The sequence below is a fragment of the Felis catus genome, chromosome F2, assembly GCF_018350175.1.
Source record: "Felis catus isolate Fca126 chromosome F2, F.catus_Fca126_mat1.0, whole genome shotgun sequence".
NCBI lineage: Eukaryota > Metazoa > Chordata > Mammalia > Carnivora > Felidae > Felis > Felis catus.
The window spans coordinates 80925506-80953339 of record NC_058385.1 but is presented as its reverse complement, the minus strand read 5'-3'; the positions used below and the strand labels follow the sequence as shown (position 1 = coordinate 80953339).

General features: G+C 55.3%; 2 protein-coding genes and 1 long non-coding RNA gene across 9 annotated transcripts in view; 1 reads left to right on the top strand and 2 right to left on the bottom strand.

Moving 5' to 3' along the window:
- Window positions 1-262: 262 nt before the first annotated feature.
- Window positions 263-4054, bottom strand: LOC111558535 (homeobox protein CDX-1-like). The gene is made up of 2 exons (XM_023248471.2): window positions 3940-4054; window positions 263-782 (listed from the first exon to the last, which is right to left on the bottom strand). The coding sequence occupies exons 1-2, from the start codon at window positions 4004-4006 to the stop codon at window positions 304-306; spliced, it is 546 nt and encodes a 181-aa protein (XP_023104239.1). The 5' UTR covers window positions 4007-4054; the 3' UTR covers window positions 263-303.
- Window positions 4055-10746: 6692 nt separating this feature from the next.
- On the bottom strand, window positions 10747-12302 carry LOC123383086. The gene is made up of 2 exons (XR_006592437.1): window positions 12062-12302; window positions 10747-11207 (listed from the first exon to the last, which is right to left on the bottom strand). It is a non-coding gene; the product is annotated as an uncharacterized LOC123383086 (long non-coding RNA).
- A 40-nt stretch (window positions 12303-12342) lies between these two features.
- The window catches only part of LOC101085952 (maestro heat-like repeat family member 5), a 65239-nt gene continuing 49747 nt past the window's right edge, over window positions 12343-27834 (top strand). For 6 of the 7 annotated variants that reach the window (XM_045049669.1, XM_045049668.1, XM_045049673.1 and 3 more), the window contains exons 1-4: window positions 12343-12510; window positions 22870-23051; window positions 24288-24433; window positions 25837-25965. In XM_045049669.1, coding sequence (XP_044905604.1) covers window positions 12377-12510; window positions 22870-23051; window positions 24288-24433; window positions 25837-25965 — 591 coding nt within the window. In that variant the 5' untranslated portion in view covers window positions 12343-12376. Of the gene's footprint in view, window positions 12511-15255; window positions 15689-22869; window positions 23052-24287; window positions 24434-25836; window positions 25966-27834 lie in introns of those variants that run through there. The other variant, XM_045049670.1, reaches the window with a different exon arrangement.

Below are 27834 nucleotides of genomic sequence, written 5' to 3'. Positions count from 1 at the left end.
GCTACTCCCCACCACGGGGCCGGGGCTAGGATCCCAGAGTGTAGGCACTGTGAGTGGAGGGCCGGCCACCAGCATCGCCATCCCAGGTCCCGTCCCTTAGCCTGCCCGGATGTCATCTCGATCTCACTCCACTCACTCCCCTGGAGACGCGTGTGGCTCCCCAGCAGCATGGCTGACCAAGCCTGGCCTGGGGTCAGGGCCCAGCCCCTCGTCCTGCTCCGGGGGTCCAGCTGCGACCGTGTGTCCAGCAAAGAGCGTGGGCTGGCGAAGCAGAGAAACTCTTTATTGGCCTGGGGGTGCGGCCTAGCCCAGCCTGGGAGCGCCGCCAGGGGTGCCAGGGGTGCCGGGCTCGGGCCCCGCGGGCCCCGGGAAGGCGGCGCCGGGCCCAGGCGGGAGCAGCATCAGGCCCGGCCCGGGCGCGCCCGCGCTGGCGTAGCTCAGGGCCAGGCGCTCCAGGCGCCGCTTGCGCACCGCAGCCTGGGCCGTGGCGTGCAGGGGCCGCAGCAGCGCGGGGGGCGGCGCGCCCGGGCCTCGCAGCAGGAAGTCGAAGCCCGCGCGGTCGTGCGGGTCGTAGAAGAGCGGCCCGCGGGCCGGGTCGGGCCCCGGAGGCCAGGCGAACGGGAAGGGCAGCGTGAAGTCCTCGGTGAGCACACGGATGGCGAAGTCGTCCTCCTTGCCCAGCGCGCGGTAGGCGCGCCCGATGCCGCGGAAGTGCGCCGCCCAGAGCTGAGCGTCCCCGCCGTAGATGTCCGGGAAGGGGGGCTCCGGGGCCGCGGCGGGACCTATGGGCCGCGGCCGCGGGAGTGACAGAGGGCAAGTGGCCACGTGTGCGGGCGAGGAGAGAGCAAGGGACCCCGAGAACCTGCCTGGGGGCGAGGAGGGCCTGGAGGGCAGAGGTGGGGTCCCGGGACTGACACGGGAGGCGTGAGACAAATCCCCGAGAGGACAGCGCCCGGACAGCTAGGAGGGCAGAAAGGCACCAAAGGGTGCAGACAAGAGAAGGCCACTCAATACTGCTTGGGCGGAACCTTCCAGGCAGGGAGGAGCCTGGGGAGTTTGGCAGGGCCTCCTGAACGGGCTCCGGAGGCTGGGCTTGGCTCACAGACTACAGCGGATGGGGCAGGGGGTGATGTGGTCACTCCCAGTGCAGAGTGGACTGTGGGAGCCCAGCCTGGAGGTCGGATCTGGGCCCGGTGAGGACAAAGTAAGGACACTGCCAGCAGAAGCACTTAGCTGGGAGGAAACAGAGGGGCAAATGCCAGACCTTGCAGATGGAGGTGGGGAGGAGCTGGGGGTGACAGCCGGTCCCCAGCCTGACACCGTGACCCTGGACCCAGGGGGAGAAGCAGCCCCAGGGGATGGAGGGATCAGGTTGGAAAGTGAAATGGTTCTCTGTCTGTTGGAAAGCCTCTGCTGGGAGCACAACTTTCCTGGGCTTCAGTTTCCCCTTCTAAAAATTGGGAACAATCAAACCTGTTGTGCCACCCTCACAAATGAGATGGCATTGATGAACCTACGGTGACACCTATGGTGTCACTGGACAGTGACTTCGTAGCTCAGCCCCAGAGATGCCCCAGAGCCACCAGCACCCGGTGATAGTGGGAGTGGGCCTGGGCTGTGGGCGAGGCCAGAGGGGACCCAAGTGGTCAGCACCGCGGACAGCTCCCGGGCCGCCTGGCAGGGGCCTCCCACCGCCCCGCTGAAAGGTAAGTGTCTCAGCCCCCCAGCCGGCCTCCCGGGCAGACTTCTTGGGAGAGCCGCTGGGGTTCAGTGCCAGTGGCTGTGAGGTGGTGAGGTGTTGCTGTGAGTCGGGGTGAGAAACAGCTGCAGGGGAGGGGGGAGTTGGGACGCAGCCCCTTGGAGAGGAGCGGGGAGGGCCCTGGCACACACAAATGGATGCCACTCTCTGACTGGCACTTGGCCCGGTGAGCCTGGTTGTTGCGTGCGAACAGGTGAGGTGGTAAGGGCAGCAGCAAGGGGACCATGTGGCGGCCAGGGCAGCCATGCAGGCGAGGGGCTGTGCCCGCCCAGAGCAGTGGTGGGAAGTGCTCAGACCGCGAATGTGGCTTGAGGAAGGAAGGGCAGGGTTTGCTGATGGAGACAGTGGGGGGGGGGGGAGGCGAGGCGAGAAAGGGGGGACACGCCGGGCCCAAGCAACCAGAGGAAAGGAGGTGAGGTGGGGTGACTAAGAGAGGAGCAGTTTGGGGCAAGGGGCCCCGTTTGGGGCAGCTGGTTGCCTTTGGACGGGCCAGGAAGAAGAGGAGGGGAGGACAGTTGGCTTTGAGTCTGGAGTCGGGGCAGGGGCTCCAGGCTGGAGCTAGACCCCTGAGATATGGAGCTGGGGCAGAGCGTGGGAAGGGATAAGGGCCTGGGGCCCCCTCCTGTCAGCAGGGCCAGGGAGAGGAGGAAGGGCAGGCAGTGGTGCAGGAGGAAATGCGTGGGGCTCCAGAGGGCAAGGAGGAGGGGAGCTCCTGAGCCCAGAGCTGCCGACAACGGGTCCCATCAGAGGAGGCCTCAGAGCTGCCCCCGGAGTCTGGCAGCGTGGAGGTCACGGTTGACCTTGAGCAAGGCTGCTTAATGAAGGGCGGGCTCCAGTGGGCTCATGAGGAAAGACTAGGAAGCAGCAAGTATGAGGAGTCTTGCTATAAACAGGGATCAGAGAAATAGGGCGATAGCTGAAAGGGACATGGGGCCAAGAGATAGGATACGACAGCAAGCTTTTACGTTGCTGGAAAGATCTAGCAAGGAGAGAAGATGTCACGCTACTGGAGAGGAAGGGTGGGGGTGGCCGTGAGTAGGCAGGAACGTTGGCCTTGCCGGGAGCAGGGATGGGGCGTCACGGGAGCCTACGGGGCAGACAGAGCCGTGGACACAGGTGCAGGTGGGCGGGTGCCCGTGGTGCTGGGGACCCGTAGGAGTCCTCTTCCCATGGCTTTGGGTTCTTGAAAGAGGGAGCAGGGCCAGCAGCTGAGTGTGAGGAGGAAGGGGGGAGGTGGGGGCCTGGAGCGAGGGAGACATGGACAGAGGGAGGAGTGCAATGTGAAGACCAAGGCCCCTTAGGCTCGCAGTCAGGAATTTGAAGAGCATTAGTGGTTGAGTTTATCCCCAGCTCGGCTCAGCTGTATGGGTGCAGGCGGGGCGGGGGCGGGGAGTTGGGGGTTTGCCAGGCTGGTACAATAAAACAACAGAGGGCCCAGGGAAGGGGGTGTGTGTGCGGGTGTGACAATCACGGCAGAGCTGGATGAGCAGAGGAAGGGAGGGAGGGAGGCAGGGCAGGTGGGAGGAGGAAGAATGTGCTGGAAACAGTGGACAGCGGCTCGCCCCTCAGCTCCCGAGATTCCCGGGAAGGGGGTCAGGGCCAGGCTGCAGTTTGGATGCTGGCAAGGCCAAGGGCATGACCGGGGCAAAGGTGGGTGTGGGGGAAAGGGGACAAGTGCTCGAGGGGAGTCTGGGGAACCGAGAGGCCAGGGAGAGGGAAGGAATCACCAAAGCGATGGCCACAGAGATGAAGAGAGGGTCAGGGCCGGAGTCCAGAATTCAAGGGGGCAAATGACTGCCCTCTCCAGTAGGGGTAGGAGGTATGTACCCCTGAGGAGTGGGGGTCCGGCACTGGGGTTTTAAGAAGGCAGTGGGGGGGGGGCAGAGAATGATCTGGAAGGGGCCCTGAAGAGTGAGGAGAACCCTGGCCCACCTCCAGGCTCAGGGGTCCAAGGGTGGCAGGACCCCTGGGAGGGCTGCAGGGCAGCGGTCCTAGAGGAAGAAGGGGCTGTTAAGGGTGAGGTCAGTGCCCCCACTCTGGCCCTGTCCTTCTGTGTGACCTTGGCAGAGCCCCCACCCAGGAAGAGGGGGTGGGATGGCTGCTTCCTCTCCCACGTTCTCAGAGCCCCAGATGCCAGGGACACCCTTCTCCTCCAACCTTCCCCCCGCCATGTGACTCACCTGGAGGAGCTACAGGAGGAGGGGCCAGGCCAGCCGGGCTGGGGTCCCCGGAATGAGGGGAAGCCATGCCCGCAACCTGGGGGTCAGGCTCGTTTACCTGGCTGCCCAGGACACCAGGGGAGGGGCCTTCTGAGGGGGAGAGAACCCTGCGTTTAAAGGGGCCCCACCTGAAAGTGGGCTGGGGCTAGGAGGGAGAAGGGTCAAGGAGGGTTGGCGGCCCCCTCCCCCTACACCCCTGCGGCTCACGCCTTCCTGCTCAGGAACAATCCGACCCCGCCCTGGCACTCAGACCCCTCTCAGCCCCTCCCAACCAACCCACCCGGCTCAGGGCCCCCACGCCCCTTCTACCCCTGTTGCACAGCGCAGCCTGCTGTCCACGGCCCCCACCCTGCACGCTCCCGGGGCCACAGAGGCCGTAATCCATCCGGGACGAGCCTGGCCAGCCCGCAGGCAGCCCGCGAGTATTCCCAGGGTCCAAGGGCTTGTGGATCAGTGGCAGCTCCAGCATCCCCCCTGAAATGGGTCCAACCAGGCCCCTGGCCTCAAGGGACCTGATGAGTTCAAGTTCCCTCAAAATGGACCCAAGCACCAGTAGGGGAGTGGGGACATGGGCCATCATAGGGCAGGTAGCCCGTGACACGTGCATGGTGTATGCAGAGGGCCTCGGGCCCGCCTCACAGCCCCCTCCCCCCGCTCTTGGAAGGTTCACCCTGAGGATGCGTCACCCCCAGCGCTGAGGCCGTTCTCAGGGAGACCGGAAAGCGCCAGACCCCCAGCCTCAGACCGTTACGTGAGCAGGAAATGAACTCCGTCAGCACCGAATGTTGCACGTGCCGAGGCCCGTGTGTCATAATGCTCAGCCCACTGTTGCAAGAGCACAGCGACAGGGGGAGGAAAGGGGGTCTTCTGGAAACCTGGCCCCTTGGCCACTCCCAGGTTCACTCCTGCATCTCCACACCTCCGCACCACCCTCCTCTACAATGCAAACCCATCCTTCAGGCCCTCGCTCACGCTGCCTCCTCCGGGAAGCCCTCTCTGCCTGTTCCATACGCCTCAGAGCCCCCCAAGGCCCGGCTGGCCCTCCTTCTGGAAGTCACCGGGGACTCTCCCTTCCTTGCTTAGAGACCTTGGGTCCAGCGCCACCCTCCGGCCCAGGAAGGTGCATGAGTGAGAGGTTGGGGAGGCCACGGTTGCCTCGGCGAGCGCCTCCTGGGAACCCCCCCCCGCCAGCGGGCCTGGACACCTCCTCTGGCCCAGAGCCCTGGCGAGGTCAGCCCAGCCCCAACGGGAGGGCCTTGAGCCCCCCTCCCCCAAATGAACTGCACCTCACTGGTTGCCACCACTCTCAGAAAAGCAGCTGAGGAGGGGGCAGGCCTCGCTCACCGCAGGCTGGGCCAACCACATTACCTCCCTGGGCCTCAGTTTCCCCATCTGTAAGACAGGGCTGAAACCGCCTGCCTGCACGTCAGTGAAGAGTTAGGGTGCGGCACAGGAGGGGGTATAATGTGGCAAAGCGGGAACGCAACTGGTCACAAAGAACTGCCCCCTCCCTGAGGACCGGCTTCCTGACCGCCTCGTGACAGGATCGCGGGGTTGAAGCACCTCCAGTCTGTCAGCTGACGGCACTGAGGCTGGAACCCTCTCCAGATCTTTCCTGCAAGCCCTCGTGTGCGTGTGCCACTCACTAACGTAAAATGACAGAAGTGCCCGTACTCCTCCAGCCGCCAGGAGTCGGAATCACGCAGTTCCGCCCCGGGTACCCTCCAGTGTGGGCCCAGAGCACAGCCGTCCCCCCCGACGGTGGCTCAGTGCCTGGACGCCCCATCGTGTGTTTCCGGGGTCTAGGCCCTGAGTGGCCCTGCGGGGTCCTGAGGAGCAGCGACCGGGTGCCCGGTCGGCCCCCACACGGCACAGTGCCCTCCTGGGGCACACCCTGCCTCCCGCCCGCCAGCGCCTCCTGAGCCCCCCGCCAGGCCAGGCCCCGCTGGACAGGGCGGCTGAGGACCTGGCGCTCACGGCACCCGTGGGGCAGGAGCACAGCCGGTCGTAGGCCTCCAAGTCCGCGCTGGGCGAGTGGGTGCCTGGACGTCGCTCGATAGGTCACGTTTCCCATCATCCTGTGCTCCAGCCACTGGGGCCACTGAACGCCGGCTCTCGGGGCAGACGGCGGCTCTGGCTGGCGGCTCAGCCATCCGTCTCACGGGGTTAGTACAGGAGAAACAAATACCGTTACTGCTGACGTTCTCATTGTGCGGACCTTCATGGGGCGCCTCTGAGGGCCAGGACCCCACGGTGTACTAGTCAGGGTGACAAAGAGCCGTGGTAACAAAGAGCCCCCGACACAGCAGTTTCGATGAGACGGAGCGTCGTGTCCCAGGCCTGCAGACAGCTCAGCTCCACAGGGCGCCCCCACCCCCGCGGCTCCCCCCGGCCGTGGCTGCGCCCCCTCGGTGGTGTCCCTGGGAGGGACGTCACACCCCATCGTGTCCCAGCTGGGGAGAGGGTGAGGGGCAGTCCAGGGCTCCAGCCTCCTTGTGAGAACAGGAGGGGAAACTGCCCTCGGTTCTCTAATTCCAGGGTGAGACTTAGTCACGCGGCCCCTCCTGGCCGCAGGAGAGGCTGGGAAATGTCGTCCTCACCTGAGCCGTCAGGTGCCAGCATTTGGAGTGACAGCGTCCAGTTTGCCACAATAATTAAGACAAGACCGGGTGTGTCTTAGCTGGGGCTTCCCAGAAGCACCCTGTATTCCTTCCGAGGCCTATTCTAACCAGTTGCCCCCAGACAGTGTCACTGGGACGGAATCAACGTGTCCTCAGAGCCGCGCTCCCTCCAAAGGCTCCAGGAGAGAATCTGTTCCTCGCCTCTCCCAGCTTTGCGGGGGGGGGGGGGGCTTCTGGCATTCCCTGCTTGTGGCCACGTCACCCCAATCTCTGCTCTGTGGTCCCGCGGCTTCCTCTTCTTTCTGTGTATCTAAACTCCCTCTGCCTCTCTGTTAGAAGGATTCGTGCGATTGCACTTAGGGACCACCCAGAAAATCTGGGATTTTCGAGCCAAGGCTCGATCCCACCGGCTGATGACCTGGCACCTGCAGCCAGTGGCCACAGAGCCCCTCAAAGAAGATAGGCTGGGACTGACACACAGAAATAGTGAGTGCCCAGGTGATGTGGGAGGGGAAACAGTCATCTGCAGTCCCCGCCTTCAGGAAGCTTGCAGTCTAGTTGGAGAGATAGATCAAAGACACGGTAAGTCAATAAATAAAGAGAATTATCAATTATGATAAGGCTAGAGAAGGAAATTGTCAGGGAGCTGGGGCGGGGGCAGGAGGTGTGGGGACACCCTGTGTACTATTCTGTGGACAGAGAGAGTCTCTTAGGGGAAATAACATTGAAGCTGAGGGTAAGGGCAGTATAGCACGTGAAGGGAGAGGAAAGAGTCTGAGAAACCCTTTGCCTATGCAAAGGCCCTGTGGCAGGAAAGACACAATGTTTGAGGAACAAGAAATAGTCCAGGGGCCATGGGGCTGGTGAGCCGTGAGCTCACCAGAGAAGGGAGAGAACCAAGGAAACTGGCAAGACCAATAGGGACTCTCAGTCCCTTCTCCAGCTGAGAGTCACGGCCCACACGTTCCTTGCCCCACCACCTGGACCACCTCCCTTCTCGGCAGACCCCCCCCAACTGCTGTCTCCCCATCACTAGAGATGGAGATGCCCGCCTCCTTGAGGAGGGGCCGTCCAGGGGGCCAGGCAGAGAGAGCAGCACGTTGGGGCACGTCGGGAGAGGCCCGGGGTGGGGAGAGCCGAGGGGGAGGGGCGAGCAGGCCTTGCTGACCTGCCCGGTGTGGCTCGAACTCCCACATAATCCCCTCTTGTCTCTGCCACTGCCTCTGAGTTATTTTTAAAATCTCATTTTCAGAAAGTGGAGGAGAAAACCCTTCTCCGTTTTTTCCAGGATTCAGAGAGGAGTCTGGAAAGAGGAACGGACCCTGGAGGACGGGGGGGTTGGGGGGGGGTGTCCTGGGTCGTGCACCCGCAGGGACCCAGGGTGTCTGCGGACCCTGGGCCGGCTCCGTCACATGGACCAGAGGCAGGGAGCAGGACCCCTCCCGGGCAGCCTCCACCAAGCACATCTGGCGCTTTCACCCATGTGATGGGCACCTATCCCGGGCTGGAGCTCGGCAGGGACACAGGGTCCCTGGGGACCCTCCTGGGGCAGAGGGTCTAGCGAGAGACCATGGCTAGGAACCCACAGGGGGATCCCCAGGACTAGGAGGCTGGGGAGAGACACGAGCCTGGCCAGGGCCATCAGCAAAAGGCGTTGGGAGCAGTGACAGGTGATGGGGGACAGGAAGGGTCCCAGCAGGCGGAGGGCTGCATGTGTGGGCAGAGCAGAGTGGGCCTGGTGTGGTGGCAGTACCGACTGACCCCAGGGACCAGGGTCCATAGGGGCCTGTGGGCGGGTCCTCTCACTGGCACCCACAGGAGGCTCGGCGAGGGGGTAACTCCCTGATCCAAGAAATGCTGGGGCCAGAATTGGACGCACAGGGTCCAAGGCCCAGAGGAAGGGAAGCCTGGAGTCCCAGCCTGCACTTGAGGCTATTGGAGGCCGGGCTCGCTGGGCTCCGTGGGTTTAAACATCATGGGAGGAGTTCCGAGGCTCAGATGGGGCCATTATGCTCCTGGGGGAGGGTCTCTGGAGAGAAACTTGTCTGCCTGGCACCTTTTGTCAACACCCCCGCCTCGCAGAGGGGCCCAGCATGAGCTGGCACTCCAAGAGTTGATGTTGAGGCAACCTGAGCCGGGAGGATGAATGCTGTGGGAGCCCAGGGAAAGCAGGGGTGGCCTCACAGAGGAGGTGACCTGGGCTGGGGTCTCTGAGGGCAAATAGGAGAGTGCAAGGAGTTTCTTTAGGAAAGCAGGTGTGTGGTGGGGAGGGATTGGCATTAAAGAAAAACAAATATTCATGACACTCGTTGAAGACCCTGATTTATTCTAGGGAGCACTATCACAGCAGGTGCAGGGACCCGGGCGCTGGGGTTGCGCGTGGGAGGGGAAGACTGTCTCCATCAGAATGAAGCAGGGGCCGTGGGACGTCCAGGCACCAGCGGCTATGGGTCGGCGGATGGACAGGAGGAGACGTCCGGGGCGGAGACGTTCAGGCTGAACCCCCCTGCCAGGATTCTTGCTGAAGCCAGGCCAGGTGGTCAGACCTCCACTGGAGAGGTGGGGGTGGGGGGCGGGATGAGGAAACCGGTCGGATGTGGAGGGCGGCCAGATGTCGGCAGCGGAGGATGGGGGCTCTCTGCTGAAACTGGAGGGCGCAGGAGGGCGCAGGTGGGCCCAGGAGAAGGTTCTGGACCCTGATCAAGCACAGAATCTTGTCAAGGGCATTCCAGGGGCCAGGGGAGGGCACTGCACAAAGCCTCAGAGGCGGACCTGGCTGCAGCTGGGAGCAGGGAGGAGGTGGGAGGAGGGGCCTGGGTAGCAGAGCAGGGGCTGGGCTGCTGGCCCCGGGTGGGCCCCAGCAGAAGTGGAGCTGGAGGGAGCCTGTGCAGGGGCGTGGGGGTGGGAGAGAGCTGGCGCTCTCCCACAGCTGCCGGGCCCCCAGTGGGTAGCACCCCTAGGTTGCCCAGCCGCCTGGAATGCCACGGTCCCCTCCCCAGATGCCTTCTGGGCTGGGAGAGCTGCGGGGACGCTGCCTGAGGCCTGCCTGGGCCCGCAGCGCCACCTGCCGGCCGCGTGGGGAGGCACAGGCGGGCGCCTCTTGGGGCCTGCTCTGTACTGTCCACAGGCCTCATCCGCACCCCCAGCTGGAGCTCCGTGGGGGTGGGGGGGGGCCCCGTGGTTGAACTCGGCTCCACCACTGCCTGCTGGGTGACCTCCAGCCAGGTTCTCACCCTCTCTGAGCTTCATCCCAATCCAGGGGTGTGAGCACGCCCAGCTATGAAGAGCAGGCAGCAGGCTGGGAGCCCACACCCAGCCGCGGCGCTGCTCCCTAATTCCTGACAGGTTCCAGGGGACACAGGCACGTGGCACGGCCCAGCCAGCGGCACTGGACCCCTGACATCTTGCCGTATCCACGGTGAGGGGTGAGGGGAGACGGACAAGGGTCAGATCTCAGCAGGTGACCCTCCCTGTGTCCCCTGGGGCCGAGGTCCAGCCACAGAGGCTCAACTTCTGCCATCTGCCCCGATGTGACGCTTGAATTCCCCAGACATCCAGCCTCCCCCAAACCCTGCAGAGGCGGGAGTGCGCGACCTCTGAAGCAGCTCCTTCAGCTTACCTGGGCCGGACTTGCCGGAAAGTTCTCCCTCGGAAACGAGTTTGCAGAAAACCGGCCTCAGCAGGTTGGCCGGGGGCAACTTAGTCTACAGTGTTGCAGGAACCCAAAAGGCCCACTGGGGCCTTGGGAAGGTCAAGGCCAGAACCTGCAAAGCCCCCAGGGCTCGTACCCTCCTCTGTCCCTTCCCTTCTGCCAGGACCCCTGAGCGGGGGATGGGCGGCCCTAAGGGGGCCCCACTCCCAGCCCCGAGGTCTCACTCTCGGCCCCAATTCCAAGTTCCCGAGTGGAGGGGAGACTGGTGGGGCCATCTTGCCCAATCAGCCTGGCAAATATCTAAAAAGGAGCTCTCCAAAGGGCCCTGCCCGTGGCTTCGTTGGTGTCCATGGAGAAAGTATCCCCCCACCCCGTGGCTGATGGTGGCAGTGTTCACGGAGTCGCTCAGATGCTTGGTGGCTCACAGTAGCTAGACCCGTAGCTGTAAATCACCCCTAGGGCACAGTGAGATCTGGTCCAGTGACCAGGAAGTGATGAGTTTGGGGTATTTATTACCTGTTGTTCATAAAATGCATTTAATTGTGAGCTGCTGTGGCTGTATTCAACAACCAACTCTCGAAATTGCTGCGTATTTAGGAACAGTCATGCAAGCCGTTTTGGGGGTGGCTGGGGCACATCCCCGGCCAAGGCCACCAGCCACAAAGGTGCCCGGGACACAGCCCCGGGGCCTGTGGAGGACAATTCTCCCAGACGGGGCTCTTACAAACACCCAGTCTGGCAGCTTCGCAGAATCGGGCTCAGCAGGGCCCCTCGGTCACGAAGGAGTTTACGGGCCTGGTTCTCAGCGGTCCGCTTCAGGGTGCTGGGGGGGAGGAACTCGAGCTCAGGGCTCCAGGTAAACCCGGATACGTGCCGACCTTTTCCATTTCAGAGCGACCCGAGGCGCAGCTTCCTGTCTGGGCCTCGGAGGGAACCCCAGCTCCCAGCTCCTGGGCCTGCGGGAAGGTTTAAGGCTCCAGGTGACATAGTCAGAAGGGTGCCGGGGACCTGGTGAGGCCCCGATAAACATAGCACGCTCCCTCCTCACCTGGCCCCTGCCGGCCAGTTTCCTCCCTCCACCTGGTGGGGACCCAAACACCCGGCCCACAGGACCCCAGTTAGACCTGGGGATGCCGCCCCAAAGCCCAGCCTCCGTGCTGCGGGGGCACCTGTCCCGCACCAAGCACCTCTCACGGAAAAGCAGTCTGAACGTCAGAACCAGCTGGGGGAGGGTGGGCATTGTCACCCTGTTTGAAAGCCGTCACGGCCTCAGAGAAGTCATCCAGCCGGCAGTACCAGAGCTGGAGTTTGAACCCCAGGGGCCAGTGCTGAGGCCCCTGTGGCCTCAGGGGTGAGCCCTGGCTGGCTGGCTGTCGTCTCTGAGACTCCCCAGCAGGGCCCTGGTCCCGGGCACAGACTGTTCCCAGAACGCAGGGGCTGAGTGCACAGTGTGGCTTCAAGGACCCCTTGAGGGAGATGGCTATGAGGGTGCAGGTCGCTGGCCCAGCAGCAGGTCCTGGCCCACAAGAGCCCCTTACCCCTGCAGCGTCCTGGCTCTTAGCCCTCCACTCACCAGCCCCACCCGCAGGGCCTCCAACAGCCGGATATGGTGACAAGGGGCCATGCTGGGTGTCCCCGGCCAGCCTTCTGGACCACGCTTGCCCTGCAGCCGTGCGACTGGACTGTGGCCCAGTGCGATGGGCGGTCATGAAGAACCCTAATTCTGCCACGTTTCCCCAGTGCAGAGCATGGGTGACTTATCTATTGCTGTGTAACTAATGACCCCAAAACTTAGGGGCTTACAACACACATTCACTATCTCATCAGTGTCTCGGGTCAGGAATCCAGGATTAGCTGGGTCTTCGGTCTCAGGGTTCCTCACAAGCCGAGGTGTCAGCCGGGGCGGGCTCCGTGGATCTTACAGGGGACAGTTCAGGACCAGAGACAGAAGGGCTGAGCCCAAGGCCACACCAGGAGCACAGGTGCACCCACATGCACATGCCGTGCCCAAGCGCTGGCCCTGGGAAAGTGCCTTGAGCACTAGAGCCATTGTGACCTCAGGGGTGAGGTCAGGGCTGGCTGGGGTGGGGAGGGGGTACCCAGAGATAAGGCTGCCCCGCTGGGCATGAGGACAGAGCTGGAAGCTGGGGCCTGTGGGTTCTCCGAACTGCACCCCAACATGGACGAGCAGAATTCGGAAAAGTCACACAGCCACGCCTCGGCCGATAGGACATCATCAGCCATGTCCCAGAACCCCAGGTCAGCGCAGCACCAGGCTGGGACATGTAGGAGGGGACGTGTCCCCAGAAGGGACACCCTATGTCCTGCTTCCCCGCAGGTGCCCCGGCCCCTCCATCTTTCGGGACAGTGCTTCCCTGCGGGGCAGCAAGGGGCACCCTGGGGGGCATCTGGCACTGAGCCCCGGGCCTTGAGCCAGGAAAAGAGGGGTCCCTACAGCCAGGAGCAGCTGGAGAGAGGGTAGGATTGGGACTGAGCCCCCCTGGCAGCTCCTGACTTGGTGGAGAGGAGGATGGGAGGGGGGATATTGGATCCAAGTGCTGGCTTTGCCATCGCCCTGCGGGGTGGTGGTTGACAGCTTGTGGGGACCAGAGGTGTGGCTGGAAGCGTGTCGCTGTCCCCGTCCACACGTGCCTGCTGCATGAGTGAACGCAGGGGCCGACGGACTCTCCGCCTGCTTCCCTGAGCCTCGGCTTCTTACCCACACAGTGGACGGTGGTACAACGGCCAGCGTCCCGGCAAAGACAAGGCGCGTCCTAGGGAAGGCTCCTCCCGGCCTCCAGGCGGGTGCTCCGGGGCGGCTCCACCTCCCGTGCCCGGGGCCCGGCCTCCCCAGACCCCGGGGTGCCCTCCTGGGGGCCCTGAGCGCCCAGACCATCCCTGGGCGGGTTCCCGAGCAGGAGTCCTGCGTGCGATGCCCGTGGTGGGGAGCTGTTCCAGAAGGAACAGCTTTGTGCTTGTTTGGAACTCACTTATTTTTGTGTGCACGCAGTCGTTTCCACGTGTGTGTTGTCAGGCCTGTCTTCTCCTCTGCCGCATCTTGGATCGCTTCTAAGGCGAGAAAACGCTCCCCTCTGCAGCTGTTTGCCTGACTACACTTCTGTCGCCTTCTGTATTTAAAAATATATTCCACTTTGGCCGTCACAGGGCTAGGATGCCGTTTCAGGGCAAGATACGGGCCAAGTGCTTGTGGGTGACCCTGAGCCGTCCGGGTGCGGAGGGGCGCCGGGGACTCCAGCCCTTCGTGAGACGCCCCCAGAGGTGGCACCAGCCGGCCTCGGTCTGAAAGGCCGCACTTTCTGGGAGTGGCAGGGAAGCGGCTGGTTTTCTGGCCGGTGGTAGGAAGAAGGGGTCGTCCAGGAAGGTTCAAGTGTGCACTGAGCTCTGCTGGCCACGGTCCCCAGGCTGCAGGCTTCAGGCTCGGGCTGGGTCTGAACCAGTGTCGTCCTGCAGAGGCTGCGTGTGCGGGGACAGGTCACTGAACCTCCCTGTGTCTCGGCACCTCGTGGGGTTGGCATAGGCGGACGGCACGGACGTGATGGGGTGGGGGGGCGGAGGGGCGGAGGTGAGGTGAGGTGACCAGGTGCAGCAGGGCGGGTGGCCGTCCCCCCAGAATGTCTCACTTATCCACCACTCCATCCTTCGGCTACCCCACACCCTCGCACCAGGCACCTGTCGGACACCTGCACCCCAGAGGTCTCCCTGTCCCCAGCCGGCACGGCACCCGGCTTCCTGTCCGCCCGTCGCCTCTCCCCCAGGACACAAGCTCTCCAAGGGAAGGGGTTTCCGTGTGTCCTGTTCAGACGAACCCCCAGGCCCTGCAGCATCTCCTGGTATGCAGTAAGCATTTAATAAATCCTCCCTGAAGGAATGAGGCCGCCCCCGCGGAGGGCTCGGGAACTGTGAAGGTGGCCAGCCACTGCAGGCCGAGGGCCTCACCCCGTCTCTGTCCCCGGCACCTCGGAAAACGCTTTCATCCCAAGGATGGGCTGGCTGAGTCCCGTGTCACCCACACTCCGACATGCAGAAATGCAACATCTCTGGCAGCCCCAGGAGTGTCCCCTGCGTGGCCACCTGGCTCCCAGAGGCAGATGGTGGGGCGGGGGCATGGCTATGGGGTGGAGTGACCATGAATGCCCTCTGGGAAGGCGGCTAGAGGAGGCCGGGCTGCCGGGAACAGCCCCAGGAGGACGGGAGGAGGAGGAAGCCACTGTCTGGGGAAGGCCCTCCCGGCAGCCCGCCCTCGGACTCAGCCTCTCATTCATTCGTTCAGTGGACCTTCAAGGACAGCCTGCCCTGGGACATGCTGGGGACCCAAGAACGGCCAGCACGTCCCCAGGGACACTGGGGAAGGGGAAGGGCCAGGGGTTAGTCAGCAGTAAGGGAGGCACCCCCACCCCAGGATGCTCTCCGCAAGCCAAGAAGGCTGAAGGGAGGCATCTGTGCCTTGCTCTGAAGGGGACAGGAGAGAGGAGGAGGAGGAAGGAGGCAGGAAGGACGCATGCTCCAGGCAATGGGCCCAGGGTCCTGGGGAGCTGGCGGCTGTCACAGGGCTTCTCCAGAAATCAGGATGGGCCTGACCACAAATGTTACTGAGAACCTGTTGAGGTACCAGACCCTGCTCCACGCGTTAAGGGATAGACTTGGAGGCAAGACGTAAAGATCCCTGCCCTGGTGGCTACATTCCCGTGGGGGAAACAGTCAATACGCCACCCGTGTAATACAGTAAATTATATAATGTTACAAGGTTAAAAGTGACGTGGAAGAAAGTTGAGAGGGTAGGGGGTAGAGAGGGCAGGGTGAGGGGTACGTTGCAATTTTAAATAAGTTCATCAAGGAGGTAACAACTGAGCTGGGACTCAAGGGAGGTGAGAAACTGACCCAAGCAGCTAGCTATCTGGAGGAAGGATGTTCCCCAGCCTGAAGGGACGGCCAGTGTAAAGGTCCTGGGGTAGAAACGTGCCTGGTGGTTTAAGGAGCAGCGGGAGCTCACTGTGACCGGGGTGGAGTAAAGCAGAAAGAAATGAGATGGGAGAGGGGGTGAAATCATTTTTGTTCTTAGAGATCTTGCTTCCTTTTTTATTGCGCTATAATTCGTGCACAGTAAGATTCACCGTCCTCAGTGGGTCGCTTTGCAAGTTTTGACAAAGTCACACAGACGTGAAACCACCACCACAAGCAAGAGAGGAAACAGCTTTGCCTCCCCAGAATCCACCATGCCCCTTAGGCAGTCAAGCCTCCTCCAGCTTCCCATCCCCGGAAACCACTAAGCTGTTTTCTGTTTAGTTGGACCTTCTTCAGGAAGTCATAAGGGGACAATACAGTGCGCAGCTCTCAGGGGCCGGTCCCTGTCACATGGCATGATGCAGTCAAGAGCCACCCGTGTTGTTTCTCAGCAATTCATTCCTTTTTATGGCTGGTGAGTTTTTCCGCGGATGTAATACAGTTTCTTTAGGCACTCACCAGGCAGAGGACGTGCATTTCTTCTGGCTGGGGCTATGACAGGTAGCGCCATGAGAAACACTCGTGTACAGCTTTTGTGTGAAAGGGAGTTGTTATTTTATCGGAGTGAATGCCTAGGAGTGGGGCAGCAGAGTGTGCGGGGAACCTCCTAAGGAAACACCAAGCCCCTCTCTCCACACGGCCGTGCAGTTTTGTGTCCTCACCAGCACTGCACGAAAGGGCCAGTTACCCCCCACCCTCACCAGCACTTGGTATTTTCAGGCTTTTTTCCCCCAATCTTAGCCATTCGAGTAGACGTGTAGCAATATTCCCCTTTGACTTGTTTCCCTCATGAGGAATGACGTCGAGCACCTGTCATATGGATCTCCTTGGGTGGGGTGTCTATTCAGATCTCTTGTCTGTATTTCATCAGATGGCTTGCGCTGGGGTTTGAGTTTCTGTTTCGTGAGTTATGTGTATGTAGTCCGGATATGGATCTTTATCGGATACGTGATTTGCAAATATTCCCCCCAAATCCACGGCTTCCCTTTTCGGTTTTTTCTAGATGTCTTTCAAAACGCAGAAGCTCTTACTTTGGACGACATCCAATTTAACGTTCATTTTTTTTTCTTCTATGGATGGTGCTTTTGGAGGCACACCTAAGAAATCTTTGTCTAGCCCAAGATCACAAAGCTTTTCTCCTGTATTTTCTGCTAGAAGTTTGGAACTCTGGGTTTTACTTTTAGGTCTACGATCTAGAGTTCACTTTCGTACACAGTGTGAAGTATAGGGTGGGGCCCATTTTTTGCATGTGTATATCCAATCATTGCACACCATGTGTCGAATACACTTCTTAACTGAATTACTTTTGCGCCTTTATCAAAAATCAGTTGGCTTTGTACATGTGAGTCTTTTTCTGGCCTCTGTTTTGCATTGACTATTTAGATAAATTTAGACAAAATTGCATCTTCACGGTATTGAGTCTGCTTTTTTGGGTTTTTTTTAATGTTTTTATTTATTTTTGAGACAGAGAGAGACAGAGCATGAGCAGGGGAGGGGCAGAGAGAGGGGGAGACATAGAATCCGGAGCGGGCTCCAGGCTCTGAGCTGTTAGCACAGAGCCCAACGCGGGGCTCAAACCCATGAACCGCGCAATCATGACCTGAGCCAAAGTCAGTCGCTGGACTGACTGAGCCACCCAGGCGCACCCCCCCCCAAAATTGAGTCTTCTGATCCATGAAGATGGTGTATCTCTCCACTTATTAAAGTCTTCCTGATTTCTTTTATTGCTATTTTATATTTTACAGCCCACAAACCTTGCAATTATTTGTTACCTAAATATCTCATGTCTTTAATGCTACTATATATGGTAACTTTTTTTAACTTTATTTACTTAGAGAGAGAGAGATAATGAGAATGAGTGGGGAAGGGACAGAAAGAGAGAGTGAGAGAGAGAATTCCAAGTAGGCTCCACCCTGCCAGGGAAGAGCCCTATGAGGGGCTCGATCCCATGAACTGTGAGACCCTGACTTGAGCCAAGATCAAGAGTCAGACACTTAGCCAACTGAGCTACCTATACAGCACCTTTTTAATTTCAATTCCCAACTGCTTATTGCTAGTATAGAGAAATATGGCTGATTTTTGTACACTGACTTTATTTTTGCAAATTTCCTAAAGTCCCGGGTCAGTTTGGGTAGTTTTTTATAGAGTCTTTGGAATTTTCTAATTGGTGATAACATCCTCTATAAGTAGAAATCATTTGTTTCTTCTTCTGCAGTCTGTACACTCTTCGTTTCTTTTCTTACCTGTTTGTATGGACTAAGCCCTCAGTACCCTGTCAAATAGAAGTAGTAAGAACAGACACGCTTTCCTCATTCCCAATTATGTGGGGAAAACATTCAGTCTTTCACCATTAAGTATGACATTAACTATAGGATTCGTGTAGGTATTCTTTATTGGGTTGAGGAAGTTCCTTTAATTCCTATTTTTATTGGGAATGGATGTTGAATTTTCTCAAACGCTTCCTCTGCTTCTGTTGAGATGATAAGATGGTTTTCTCCTTTCATCTACCAATATTGGGAGTTACATTGATTTTCAAATGTTCAACAAGCTTTGCATGCCCAGGATGAGGCCCACTTGGTCATGGTAGATGAATGAGCGTGTCCATATATTTTGGATTCTTACGTGAAGAAAGTTTGCAGGGCCTTTATTCGGTTTGGGTATCGGGATATTAAGGCTCACCTCACTGAATGAGTTAAGAAGTAGTCTCTCATCTTTAATTTTCTGAAAGAGTTTTATAGTATTGGTATCATTTCTTCCCTAAATGCTTGGTAGAGTTTAAGAGTAAAGCCATCGGGGCCTAAAGTTTTCCTTGTGGGAAAACGTTCAACTACAAATTCAATGTTTATAACAGATGGGCTATTTTGGTTATTCAGTTCTTCTTGATTGAGCTTTGGCATTTAGTCCTTTTATGACGAAGGAATTCATCCATTTCATCTGGGTTGTCAAATTTATTGGCGTGAAGTCGTTCATAATATTCCCTCATTGTCCTTTTAATGTCTGTAGGATCTTTAATGGTGTATCTGTTCTTAATCTTGATATTAATAATTTGTGTCTTCTTTCTTTTTGCCCTAATAAAGCCTGCTGCAGGTTTATCAAATGTATTCACTCCTCTTTTCCAAGAGCCAGCTTTTGGTTTTACTGATTTTCTCTATTGCTTTTCTGTTTTCTACTTCATTGATTTCTGCTCTTTTATTATTTTCTTTCTTTGGGTTTAATCTTCCCTTTTTTCCCCTAGTTTTTTAGGTGGAAACTTAGGTCACTGATTTCAGACCCCTATTCTTCTCTAATACTATAAATTTTCATGATGTAAATTTCCCTCAAAGGGCTGCTTTAGCTGCACCCCATGCATTTTTATATGTTGTGTTTTCACTTTCATTCAGTTCAAAGTAGTTTTTACTTTGTTTCAGTTTCTTCTTGACCTAAGCAGTATTTACAATTGTTACTTAGTTTCAAAATACTTGGGAATTTCCCATACATCTTTCTGCTATTGATTTCTAATTTAATTTTATTGTGGCCAAAGAGTATGCTTTGTTTGATCTGAATCCTTCTAAACTTATTGAGACTATTTTATGGCCCAGAATATGATCAATCTTGGTAGGTGTTCCACATGCACTCGAAAAGAATACTTGTTCTTCTGCTTTTGGATGGAGAGTTTTGTAAATGCCAATTAGATCACATTAGCTAAGAGTATTGTCCAACTCTTTTATATCTAATGATTTTCTGTCTTCTTGCTCTATCAATTATTGACAGAGGGGTGGTGAAATCTTCAACTATGATTCTACTATCCTTCAACTATTTCTCCTTTCAGTTCTATCTCTTTTGCTTTATGTATTTTGATGTTCTGTTATTAGGTGCATGAACAATTAAAATTGCCAAGTCATCTTGATGAACAACCCCTTTGTCATTATGAACTGATTCTTTTATTTTCTTTTTTTTTTTTATTTGAGAGAGGGAGAGAGAAAGAGTGAGAGCGAGAGCTCATGTGCATGAGCAGGGTAGGGGCAGAGGGAGAGAGAGAATGTCAAGCAAGTTCCAAGCTCAGCATCCAGCCCAATGTAGGGCTGGATCCCATGACCTTAGAATCATGACCTGAGCTAAAATCAAGAGTTGGATGCTTAATTGACAGAGCCAGCCAGGTGCCCCTGAGGTGATTCTCTTTATCCATGGCTATATTATTATATACTTTAAAATATACTGTGTCTGATATTAATATAGCCACTCCAGTTTTATTCAGATTATTATTAGTGCGGTTTCTCTTTTTCCATCCTTTATTTTTCATTGATTTGTGTCTATTATATTTCAAGTGTATTTCTTATAGGCAGCATATACTTGGGTCTTGATTTTTTATTCAACTTGACAGTCTCCACTATTTGATTTAGATATTTAAACCATTTGCATTTAATGTGATTATTGATATGATTTCATTTTAATCTACTGTCTCGCAATTTGTTTTTGCTTTGTTTCTTCTCTTCTTTGCTCTATTTTTCCTCTTCTGCCTTCATTTGCATTAACTGAGTATTTTTTATGATTCCATTCTATGTCTTTTGTTGGCATATTACTACATATATTTTGGTTTACTCTCTCTTTGATTTTTTAGTGATTGCTTTTGTGCTTATAGTTTACAATTTTACAATATCTCAGTCTACCTTTAAGTGATAATGTGCCACTCAGCATATAAGAATCTTACAACATTTTATTTCCATTTCCCTCTCCTGGCCTTTATGGTATTGTTGACATATATTTTACTTCTACATTTGTTATAGGCCCCACAAGGCATTATTATTTTTACTTTGAACTTGAACAATAAGAAAGAATATTTTATACTCACTTACATATTTACCCTTTCCACTTTTTTTTTTTTTTTGGTCCATATTTCCATCTGGTATTATTTTCCTTCTGTCTGAAAGACATCCTTAAACATTTCTTATGGCACAGGTCTGCTAGTTATAAATTCTTTCAGTTTTAGTGCATATGATAAAGGCTTGGTTTTACCATCCATTGTTAAAATGTTTTTCTCTGACTAGCTTGCCAGGTTTGTTTCTCTTAGTGCTTTGAAATGTTGTTCCATGTCTCCTGGCTTGCGTTGTTTCTGACTAGAACCACACTCTTGCTCGTATCTTTGTACCTTTGCATATAATGCATCCTTTTTATCTGGCTTTCTTCCTTAAGATTTTCTCTTAGCATTGGTTTTAGGCAATTATATTTCAATGCCATTTGGTATGGTTTTCTTTATGTTTGTTTCAGTTGAGGTTCGTTGTGTTTTCTGGATCTGTGGGATTTTTAGTTTTTATTAATTCGGAAACTTCAGATATTATTTCTTCAAATATTGTTTTCTGTCTCCCTTTCTTCTCCTATGAGAACTCACATTACACACACACGCCATGGCTTTTGAGGTTGTTCTACAATTCACTGAAGCTCTGTTCCATTTTTTCCAGTCTTTTTTTCTATTTCTGTTTCATTTTTAGATAGTTGCTGGTGCAGTGTCTTCAAGTTCACTACTCTTTGTTTCTACTGTGTCTAACCTGATATTAAACTCATCCAGTGTATTCCTAACCTCAAACGTTGTATTCTTCATCTTGCTTATGTTTTCCATATCTCTCCTTAGCATGCTTATGTTTTAATCTACCATGTTGAACATGTGTAATATTGTTACACATTGTCCTTGTCTACTAATTCTATCATTTGTGTCATTTCTGTGTTGCTTTTGGTAAGTTAATTTTTTTCTCCTACTTAGGGGTCATACTTTCTTGCTGCCATGCATGCCTGGTAGTTTTTTATTCAATGTCAGACATTGTGAACTTTACCTTGTTGGGTGCTGGATATTTCTGTGCTTTTCAAATGCTCCTGAGTTTTGTTCTATAACACAATTCATTTAAAAACAATTTGGTCTTTTTGAGGCTTGCTTTTAAGCTTTGTTAGGCAGCACCAAAGCATTCTTGTCTAAGGATGATTGTTTTTTCCTTCATCACCAAGATAATACCACTTGGAGTACCCTGCCTGGTGCCCTATGAATTACTAAGTTTTCCACTGTGGCTGTTAAAAAAAAAAAAAAAGGAATTATTCTCAGCCTGTGTGAGCTCTGAGGAGCGTTTCTTCTGCTCCTATTGGGTGGCCCTTTTCCCACATGCACTAACCAGCACTCAGAGGCGGACTTGGGGTGGGGGGGAGTCTTCAAACCTCCAGTGCTCACTTTCTCTCACTGTGCAGTTGTCTCCTAGTACTCTTCCCCACAAACACAAGCCACTTTGGCCTCCCCAAACTTCCACCTCCATTTTCTCCACTTGAGTGGCCCACAGAGCTTCCTGGGCTCCCTAATTCTGCAAATCAGAAACTTCCAGACAGCACGTTGTGACTATTTGGGGGCCGACCCTGCAGATTTTCCACCTCTCTGGGATACTTATCTTGAACTTCCTGTTGCCTAATGTCTGATATTAGTGGGTTTGTATATGTTTTTCTAATTTTTGAGTTGTTCAAGGCAGGAGGGGGAATCTGGTTTCTGTTGCTCTATCTTGAAGGGAAGTAAGGGTGTCATCTTTACCATCTTCAAGACTTTGAGCTTTTTGCTGAGTACAGTGGGGAACCACAAGAGGGTTTTGAGCTACATGATCTGACATACATTTCTCACATAGTAGAATAAATTAATGGGTACATGTTAAGAGATGAACCACCTTCTAATATATCATATAATGTACCCTTTGAATTTGTTGGCAGTCTGTTGTCTTGCTCACTGTTACATCCTCAGTGGGTAGAAAGAACGTGACTTGCCTGTGGTCGGTATTTGGGAACCAGGAACTGAGAGTGAAGGAGAAATGGGATCCCAGAGCAGGTGGAGCAGAGACCCACTCCTGCCATGAGGGTCCAAGAGGAAGTCGTGAGACAAACAGCTTGGGCACCACCCCCAAAATGAAGGATACCTCCTTTTTTGGCCCCTCTGGCAATGAGCCCAATCTGAGGGAATCCTGTCCCCACATTTGCAAAAGGAGAGAAGGGGAAAAGGAAGGAGGAAGGAACCAGCTTCAAGGGGTCGATGTCCTTCCTTGCCCATGCCACACGTTTTTTCTCAGTATCTCTGTCATGCAAACATAATTGTTCTCAAGCACCAGGAGACGGGAGGTCTGGAGCACAGACGGTGTTGTAGTCCAGCACACCCATCTTCGTGGCTCCTGTTCCCACCTGCCCTGTAGCCCTTGGACCCCCACCAAAGACCCCCTTGGTGATATCTGGGTAGCCAGGACAGTCTTGTGTGTGACCCTGAGAAGACTGGCTCCCCCAAGTCAGTGCAAGAGCTAGAGTTGGGGATGCCATACCTTGAGCCCTCCAGGTCCTGTCAGTCACATATGTGCCACCAGCACTTGCTGGGAAGTCAGGCCTCTCCAGACCCACAGTAAATGCTGCCTGCTTAACAGCATCCCTGAGGCTTTCAGACCCTTTCCCTACTCCCAGGGTTTAGCCAATCCATTGAACAGAAGGTAGACACATGCAAGGATGTTGCCAAGCCTGATCCTGACCAACATGGCTCTCAGTGTCTGCTGGCCTTGCATTCATGAATGCACATGAAAATGCCTACATACATCCTGGACCTCTTTTCCATTTCAGAACGTCCTCCCATGTCTCCAAATCCATGAAGGAGTTGTCTTACCTGAAGGTACCTCAGGACCCTTCCCGCAAAGACAGACAGGGACACCCAACCACCATCATTCTCTGCAAGTCACAGAGCAGCCAGGTTGCCGTGGAGCCCAAGGAGCACAGCATGTTCATGGAAGAAACCTACAGTGCGGGTGATCACCAGTCCTGGGACTCCAGCAGGGCAGGAGATGGGGTGGTCAGGTTCCAGCAGACCCTATCATGTTCCTGCACCAAAAATGTTAGGGATGAGGGTCAGAGGGAATCCACCCACCTGGGGACCTTGGGGATGTCAAAGATCTTGTGGACATAGTGAGACCTTCAGGAGAGAGCTCTACACACCCTCCTTGGCCTCTTCATGCCTCCTCAAGCTCCATCCTAAGCCCAAAACTTCCCTCCCTCACACCTCACCTTCCATTTTTCTCCCACACCGTTTCACACCTTAGGACCTCAGCTTAGGCCTGATCATTTCACAAGAATGCTTCTCCCTTCATTCAAAGGGTAACATGACTTCATCATTCTAGGCAAAGTTAAATTGCCACCTCCTCCAAGTGGCCAGTCCTGAATGTCCCTCCATCTTTTGGGTGATGTATTATCCCTGCCCTCTCTGTGTGCCCAGGGCCTTTTATACAACTACAGAACCAGAGTCCACTGATATTGAGTAGGGTTCCCATGGGCTGGGGACTCCTTCAGAACTGAGCTTGGTCCTGACTCCTCTTTGAGCCCACACACACAGTCCTACGACCACACAGAGTGAACAACATTGAATGTTGAATGACAACATGGAAGGTGAGGGAGTTAAGGGATGAATAGATGGAGGGGTGGAGGGGTGGGTGGGTGGGTGGGTGGATGGGTGATGGGTGGATGGATAAACTTATGAATGGATTAGTGGGTAGACAGGTGGATAGATGAATTTGTGATCAGATGGGTGGTGGATGGATAGATGGATGTATTTACTAATGCATGGACTGGTAGGTGAGTGTAAAGATGGACAGACAGGTGGATGAATTGATGGACCAATATGCATATGCATGAATGTGTGGGTGGATGGACAGATGAATTGATGGACAGGTAGATGATAGATGAATGGATAAGTGGATGGATGAAAAAGTGGTTGAATCAATGAATGGGTGGAAATATGCATGGGTGTTTATACAGGGTGTGAAAACCTGCCTGTCTTCCTGCTTCTTATCCTATCTCAAACTCCAGGAGGACTCTTTGGACAGTCAAGAGGCCCAGGAATTCCCAATATATTCAGTTCTTCAGTCTTCATTTTCAAGTCACTCTTTCCCATTCCCAGCCCTACCACTTCCCTGCCTATGCATCCCAGCTAGCACAGTGTAACCTCCCCACAGCCTATCCATCCTCACACCTTTTTCCATCTCCTTTAGCCATTTGTTTCAAGATGCTCCAGGACCTGAATGGTTCAGACACTCGCGGCCTGAAGTACATCATTAAGAAGATCAAGAACATGGCTCACGAGGCCCCCAACCTTGTGCTGGAAACTATCCATGACTACTTTGTGAACAACCCAGAGGTGGGAGCTGCTTGAGCCATTGGAGGGAATGCATGGAAGCAGAGGGAGGGCTGGACCCCAAGGCAGGTTCAAATCTTGGCTCTTTGGTACAGCTGCTTGATTTGGGGCAAGTCAGTCTCCTCATATGTCTAATGGGTTAAGCAGGGAGGGAAGAAGGTGGGCCATGTGTTGACCATGCTCAGAATAGTCTCATGATATAGATATTATGACCCCCATAGATGAGGAAACAGGCTTAGGAAAGGAAAGTGATTTGCCTAAAGTCACAGAGAAATTAAGTAGCAGAGATGGATGGATGGATGGATGGATGGATGGATGGATGGTTGGCTGGATGGATGGGTGGATGGATGGGTGGGCGGGTGGATGGGTGGATGGGTGGATGGATGGTTGGATGGATGGATGGTTGGTTGGATGGATGCTTGGCTGGATGGATGGGTGGATGGATGGATGGATGGATGGATGGGCGGATGGATGGGTGGATGGGTGGATGGATGGTTGGATGGATGGGTGGGCGGATGGGTGGGTGGGTGGGTGGATGGATGGTTGGATGGATGGATGGTTGGCTGGATGGATGGTTGGCTGGACGGATGGGTGGGTGGGTGGATGGATGGGTGGGCGGATGGATGGGTGGATGGGTGGATGGATGGTTGGATGGATGGATGGATGGTTGGCTGGATGGATGGTTGGCTGGATGGATGGGTGGATGGATAGATGGATGGATGGATGGATGGTTGGATGGATGGGTGGGTGGATGGGTGGGCGGGTGGATGGGTGGATGGGTAGATGGATGGTTGGCTGGATGGATGGTTGGCTGGATGGATGCTTGGCTGGATGGATGGGTGGATGGATGGATGGATGGATGGATGGATGGATGGTTGGATGGGTAGGTGGATGGATGGGTGGGTGGATGGATGGGTGGATGGGTGGATGGATGGTTGGCTGGCTGTATGGGTGGATGGATGGATGGATGGATGGGTGGGTGGGTGGGTGGATGTTTGGCTGGATGGATGGGTGGATGGATGGATGGATGGATGGGTGGGTTTGTAGTTGGCAGATAGATGGATGGATAATTAGGGGGAAGATCTGATTGAGTTTTAACAAATGAGTGAATGAATGAATGAATGAACTGACTTTAGAGGTGGAATACTTTTAAAATCCCATAGCTATTCTTGAGATAGAGACAAACTTTTATTTGTCTGTCTCTGCAGAACCTTGTTCGAGGCCTGCCTATAGTGTGTGTTCACTAAATAGTTATTAGATGAATGGCCAAGTGCATCCACTGTGACCCTCCCCCTCTGGCCTCCTCAGCCCCCTCGGCGCCCCACACCCAGGCTTTCCCCGGCGGGCACTCCCTGTGTGACCGGACCCCACCTGTCCCTGAGCCTCTGCCCACTCTGCCCCCACAGATGTCCTGCCGGCACAAGTTCTGGCTGTTCCAGGTCCTGGAGGCAGCCATCGAAGCCAGCGACTCCCTGGAGGAGGCCTGGGAGAAGACGTTCATGAAGTTGGCCCTGGAGAACATGACTAAGTCCACGGTAAGCCTCCCATGCCAGCAGATAGGCCACTTCTGGGAATGCAAGCTGCTGCCCCGGCCCCCAAATAATAATGGAGATGTCCCGCCCTGTGGTTGACCAAGTGATTTCTGTCCATTTTCATTTTCTTAACACCAGTCCCTTCAGAGGGACAAACTCAGACACCCATTTTACAGTTGAGAAAAGTGAGATTCAGAGAGCTCATGGCCTGAGTCTAAGGGCCCATAAGTGGAAGAACCAAATGTCAGCTGCCCCTTAGCACCCCTTCCTGACAGCCCCCGCCCTGGGGTGGGCTCTGGGACCACCCCTCCACCACCAGTTTCACGATTCCCATGGCTGCCCCCCCCCCAACCTCTGGGAGGCCTCCTGCAAGGAGGCCTACCTGTACTCCAGGCATAACACAGCCTCCACGACCACCTCCTGAGTCCTGCCTGGTGGACACTTCCGGGTTTGGTTCTGAACCGCGCCTACCCCAGGATGTTGCCCAGGGACCTGGCCCAGGCCTGCCCACCGCCTCGGCTGGCTTCGACTCCAGAGACTTGTGGGCCAGTGGCTCTCAGACAGACCAGCCCAGGGTTGCCCACAGTGGACTAGTCAGCAAATTAGTGACTAGTCACCAAGGCCCATCACCACGTTCCAAGCCTCGGCACTCCACGGGGCGGGAAAAGGTATCATTGAACACTCCCACCAGGTATTTATGACCCCCGTTTACGGAAGGAGGGACCGAGGCTCAGGCGGTAATATAAGAGATGCTAAATGGCCGTCTCCATGCTCCCAACAAAGAAGTCTTCCTTCCTGGTGTGGGTAGCAGACAGAGGCAGGGAACGAAGTCCAAAGCCACTGTATTCTCTTCCCAAAAGAATTTTAATTCTAAATTCGGACTCTAAATTCTTTATTAAATTTTTTCAACGTTTATTCATTTTTGAGAGAGAGACAGAGAGAGACAGAGAGACAGAGTGCAAGCGGGGGAGGGGCAGAGAGTGAGGGAGACACAGAATCGGAAACAGGCTCCAGGCTCCGAGCTGTCAGCACAGAGCCCCACGCAGGGCTCGAACTCACGAACTGTGAGATCATGACCTGAACCGAAGCCGGACGCTTAACCCACTGAGCCCAGGGGTCCCTGTGATTTCTTTTTAACCTGAGTCGTCGTGTGAAATGTCTCACCTGTATATAGTTTACAAACCAGTAATAATAGAGCGGGGGAGGGCAGCGGTGACCCAGGCTGCTGCGGGCTTTGGGACACACAGGGCCCACCAGTGTCTGGGTGGTGGCCTGACCCAGCCTCCCTGGGGGTGGACAAGAGCGCCTCTGAGGCAGGTCCGCAGCAGGGCCCTTCGGCACTTCCTGCTTCTACACACACCGCGGCCCACCACCAGCTCTCCAGCGCGGGCCAATGTCGGCCCCCCTGTAGGTGCCAGGACGTGGTCCAGGACTCACAGAGGAGCACAGGCACATCATCCCCCGGGTCCCGGCCGGCCGAGCGCGTCTGGGCATCCAAAGCCTGGTCTGGGACCCCCGCAGCCCATCCCCACCGGGGACGGTGTCTCCGGTCCCCCAAGCCTTCCTCCTTCCTGGCTTGATCTCTTGCTTTGGGACACACATCCACCGGCAGCTTCTTGAGAAAGTGTGCGTTTGGGAAGTGCAGTGTTGAGACCACGCGTTTCTGGAAATCTCTCCCTTCTGTTTCGCCCCGGACTCTGCACTGGAGACCGTGGACAGAAACATATTAAATGAAGTCAGGAAGGCCAGGGTGGAGACAGTGGCCACCAGGGAGTTTGGTCTGAGGCACGTGCTCACCTGGATCGGCTTGGACTTCAGGCCGCGTTGACCACAAACGGCCACACCGTGTTGCATTTTTCCCAGAATGAGGCT

Bases quoted from the DNA above. Each gene is read 5' to 3' on its own strand.
- LOC111558535 (XM_023248471.2), bottom strand. From the start codon at position 4,006: ATGGCTTCCCCTCATTCCGGGGACCCCAGCCCGGCTGGCCTGGCCCCT. The intron at 783-3,939 runs GTGAGTCACATG...CGCGGCCCATAG, and splicing joins TCCTCCTGTAGCTCCTCCAG to GTCCCGCCGCGGCCCCGGAG.